We start from the raw sequence: 5362 nt of genomic DNA on the forward strand, positions 1-5362 counted from the left end.
TCTCTAGCATCTAGAACCCTGGTATAGATGATTCAAAATACCTTGTTACTAAAATTTACAAACTTTGGACAAATATCTAGAAGCAGAAAAGGATAAAATTTCAGAAACTGAGGAAACTTTTATGTTTATTTTAATGCCTGAATTTTTTCTTTACATTGAAGTTGAAAACTATGCCATTTACTTAAACCATTTTCCTTAACATATTAAAAGGAGCAATTAAAGAGAAAACAAGAAATCTGGGATTTTGTAGAGAACAGAAATTTAACTCTAATCCATCTATAGTGTTGGTTGTGGTAATTTAAAGGAAAAGATAAGTTGAGAAAGGACAGTAAGACAGATTTAGGGCTGATTATTGATCACTCATCTTTCCCCATTTTAAAATTCTATTTATTGGCCCAAGCCTTGGAGATTTCAGGGTTTTGTTAAAAAAAATGCAAATGAAATAACCTTATGGTCTACCTGGTTTCTTATCAATTCCATTCAAAATTAAGCATCAAATGTTTCATAATAGTTTGCTTATAGGACTCCATCCTTTCATTAAAGTCCCTAAAAAAAAAAAAAAAGGAAATAACACTACTGGAGGATAAGCAAAAACACTTAAATTAATTGAGACAAACAATGTATTAATGGATTGAGGGATTCAAAACTATTTCTCTGTCTTAAACAACACAAATGTTAATTATCTAACATTCCCTGAAGTCATCCTTGTTCATTTTCATCTTTGAAATTGGAATTGGTGATATTTATTTAATAATTTACTTGCTCATTTAATAAACAATAAAATTTTATGGAGAAAAAATACATAGTTTATTTTAGTCAAATAAATAAATCTAAGATAAGGGTGAATAAAAGAATGCCAGGAAATGTGTGTGTGTTGAAAGGTGAGCAAGCATCAAATTTCAAAAGACCTCAAAAGCCATTTTGTACAGCAAGAGAATAGGGCCATATAAGGAGACATCTTATTGGAGTCATATAAGGAGACAATAAGAATGGGGCCATATAAGAAGTCTCCATATAGGATGTCTCCTTATAAGGACTCATTCTCTTACTACATAAAGTGGCTTTTTAGGTCTTTTGAAATTTAACATATCTATTGCTTAGATATGTGTTATATAAAGATGACTTCAATTGCAGTAAAGTTCTCTTTGGTCAAGTAAATACTAAAGCATTGGATCTAGGCAAGAAGATTAGAGAACACTGCTGAATGATACAGTTGCAATATAGATGGGTTAGAGTTAAATTTAAAAGATGTCAAAGGTCACTGGTAAAAATATTCAGAGTGAGAAGGAACTTGATGATAGATAGATAGAGAATAGATAAATAGACAAGTAGGTAGACAATATGTTAGTGTATTTTGTTTAACTTGAGCAACCACTATGCCCAATATGGAATCAATACTCAGGAAAAAGTTTGAGAGTGGGAGATCTGTGAATCACAATAGATAAAGCCATGGAAAAATAAAGAAAGCAAATAAACAAAAACCTGAGGCATAACATAGGAAATATCAATATCTAGAATTTAAGTGTGTAAGGATAAGTCAGAAAAAGTGAGACAGAATGTGAAGCAGGAGAGTTTTGTTGAAGAGTAAAGTGAGTAAAAAATTCCAGGGGGTTTTAATTTTATTTCACCACTAACATTGTACCTAATGGTAATGGACTGAATCCTTTCCTCCTAAGATTGGGGCAAGACAAGGATAAATCTTCTCACCTATTCAACATTATACTGGAGGTGCTAACCAGGGCAATTAGGCAATAAAAAAGAAATTAAAGTTATCCTAATTGAAATGGAAGAATATAAACTATCTTTATTCAAGATGACATAACCTTATACATTGAAAGTCACAGAGCCCAATAAAAAACTAATAATCAAATATATGGTGATAGAAAGAACTGATGCTGGGTGGTGAATACACAATGTGATATATAGATACTGTATTACAGAATTGTACACCTTGTCAATGTAACTTTGTTGACAATTGTCACCCCAATACACTTAAATTTTAAAAAAAACAACTAATAAACAATTTCAACAAATTTGCAAAATATAATATCAGTATACAAAAATCAATAATTTTCAAACATTAATGAGAAATGCAAATTTAAAGTAAAAATTAAATGTTTAATAGCATTTAAATAATAAAACTTATAGAAAAATAATTTAACAAAAGAAGTTTACTTAACTTCAAGACTGAACTATTCAAAACAATTCAGAAAAATATTAATGAAAACCTAAAAACAGAGCTATTCAAGGTTTATAGATAAAAAGAGTTAGTACTGTTAAATGGCAATATTTCCCAAATGAATCTACAGAATCAACACAATCCCAGGTGGCTTTTTAAGGAAATTGAAATAAACAAATTTTAAAATTTATTTGGAAATTATAGTAGCAAGAATATATAAAAAAATGCACACTTATTAATTCTAAAACTTACTTCAAAGGTATAGTAGTAAAAATAGTGTGGTTCTAGCATAAGAGTAAATATAAATACCAATGGAATTTAGTTACAATTGCAGAAATCATCCTTAACATTTATGGTCCACTGATCTTTGAAAAAAAANAAGAAGAGGCAATACTTCCTAGCTCATTTTATGAGGCCAATATTACCCTGATACCAAAACCTGATAAGGATAACACAAAAAAAGAAAACTACAGACCAATATCGCTGATGAATACAGATGCAAAAATCCTAAACAAAATACTGGAAAACTGAATACAACAATACATTAAAAAAATTATACACCACAATCAAATGGGGTTCATTCCAGGGGTCCAAGAATGGTTCCACATACACAAATTAATCAATGTGATACACCACATAAACAAAATAAAGAATAAAAATCCTATAATCATATTAATAGATGCAGAAAAAAGCATTTGATAAGATATAACATCTATTTATGATTATAACACATAATAAAATGAGTATTAAAAAAGTACCTCAACATAATAAAGGCCCTTATATGACAAAACCTCAGCTAATATCATACTTAATGGTGAAAAACTGAAAGCTTTTCCTCAAATAAAAGGAACAAGACAAGAATGCCCCTTCTCACCACTGTTCTTCAACATAGTGTTGGAAGTCCTAGCCAGAGCAATCAAGAAAGACAAGGAAATAAAAGGCAATCAAATGGGGAAAGAAGTCAAATTGTTGTTTTTCACAGATGACATAATTCTTTATATAGAAAATCCTAAATATCCCACCAACAAATGATTAGAAACAATAAACAAATGCCGTAAAGTAGCAAGATATAAAATCAATGTACAAAAATTCACTGCATTTCTGTATGCTAACAATGAAATTTTAGAAAAAGAAATAAAAAAATAATTCTTTTTCCAATTGCAACATTATATGGATATACCACAGTTTTATCTATTCATTCACCTACTAAAGGACAATAACTTTTGGCAATTATGTACCAAGCTGCTATAAATGTTTATGCACAGGTTTTTGTGTGGACATAAGTTATAATGGAATATTATTATTTAGTGCTAAAAAGAAATGAGCTATAAAGCCATGAAAAGACGTGGAAGAAAGTTCAGTTCATATTACTAAGGTAAAGAAGCCAATTTGTAATGGCTATATACTGTATCTTTCAACTGTAGGACATTCAGCCAAAGGCAAAACTATGGAACAGTAGAAAAATCAGTGGTTGCAGACATTAGGAGAATAGAGGGATGAATAAAAATTACTAAGAAACCATCCTAAAGGAAGCAATTATTTTCATTATTTATGTAAGAGTAAGAATCAACTTATAGAGATTTGATTTCCAGCTTACTATAGATTTGAAGCAGAGATAAAACAAAGATTATCATTTATTGTCCTGTGCTAAAAATTTATTCCAACTTTTTAACATAACCCCTTATTACTAATATAAATTGACATAAGACAAATAAATCAGAATATACTTACCAAATTTTTCTCAACTATAACATGCATTTCTATATACTGAGAGAAATCTGTAGGTGGCTGAAAAAATCCACATAAAAATTTAAAAATTACTTAAAATATTTTAGTGTTTATCACTACACTTCATGATTTCAGTGTTGAAAAATTTAATTTTATAACCATAAATAGAACCAGATAATATAAGCAAAATCAGGTTTCATAGGATCATTTTCAGAATATTGCCTTCATTACCTCTTTTGCAGTTGATCAACCATTTAATTTATACAGAAAATAACTTGCCTCTACCTTCCATTCACCATATTCTCATTGGCACTGGGTTATTCATATTTTTCCCTTTTCTGAATAAACCCTTTCATTGATCCTTGATTACAAAAGGTGTGAATTTCTATTAGCTTAATGATGCTATTATACATTACCATGTGGGTTTTATTTATGACTCTGAAAGAGTAAAGACCCATCTCTGTGTTTAGAAGGGTGATATCTCATCTGAAAGATAAAGTTAATCCTTGTATGAATCACCTCAGAAAAAAGTGAGCAACAGAGAATCAAAATGACATNCAAAACAATGTTGTATTGGCATAAAAATAGACACTTAGATTAATAGAGCAGAATAGAGTTCAGAAGTAAACCCATACATTATGGTCAATTAATTTACAACAAATGGGCCAATAATATAGAATGGGTAAAGAACATTCTCTCCAAAAAGCGGTATTGGAAAAACTGGACAGCACATGAAAAAAAAATGAAACTGGACCACTATCTTACACCATACAGAAAAATTAACTCAAAACGGATTAAAGTCATGAACATAAGACCTAAAAGCATAAAACTTCCAGTAGAAAACATAGATGGTAAGCTCCTTCACATTGGATGGTGGTGATTTTTTGGATTTGACACCAAAAGCAAAGGCAACAAAAGCAAAATTAAGCAAGTGGGAATACATCACATTAAAAAGCTTCTGCACAGCATAAGAAGCCATCAACAAAATAGAAAGGCAACATACTGAATGAGATAAAATGTTTGTAAATCATATATCTGATAGGGGGTTAATATCCAAAATATATAAGGAACTCATACCACTTGATAGGGAAAAAAAGCAAACAAACTGATTTAAAAATGGGCAGGAGATCTGAGTAGACATTTTTCCAAAAACATACAGAATGCCAAGAGGTACATGAAAAGGTGCTCAGTATCACTAATCATCAGGGAAATGCAAATCAAAACCACAATGAAATATCACTTCACACTTGTTAGAATGGCTACTGTGAAAAAGTAAAGAAATAACAAGTGTTGGAGAGGATGTGCAGAAAAGGGAACCCTTGCACTGTTGGTGGGAATGTAAATTAGTGCAGCCACTTTGGAAAACAGTATGGAGGTTCCTAAAAACACTCAAGATAAAGTTACTATACAATCGATCCAGCAATGCTACTTCTGGGTATTTATCTGAAGGGGACA

At 30.4% G+C, this 5362-nt stretch overlaps 1 protein-coding gene across 1 annotated transcript in view; it reads right to left on the bottom strand.

The window, feature by feature from the left end:
• Positions 1-5362, bottom strand: part of ADAM2 (ADAM metallopeptidase domain 2) — a gene marked incomplete at its 5' end in the record, with an annotated part of 71263 nt that overhangs the window by 60474 nt on the left and 5427 nt on the right. The window contains one exon of the mRNA XM_019634113.1: positions 3911-3967. Coding sequence (XP_019489658.1) covers positions 3911-3967 — 57 coding nt within the window. The remainder of the gene's footprint in view (positions 1-3910; positions 3968-5362) is intronic.

This window comes from Hipposideros armiger, unplaced genomic scaffold, assembly GCF_001890085.2.
Source record: "Hipposideros armiger isolate ML-2016 unplaced genomic scaffold, ASM189008v1 scaffold_1503, whole genome shotgun sequence".
Taxonomy (NCBI): domain Eukaryota; kingdom Metazoa; phylum Chordata; class Mammalia; order Chiroptera; family Hipposideridae; genus Hipposideros; species Hipposideros armiger.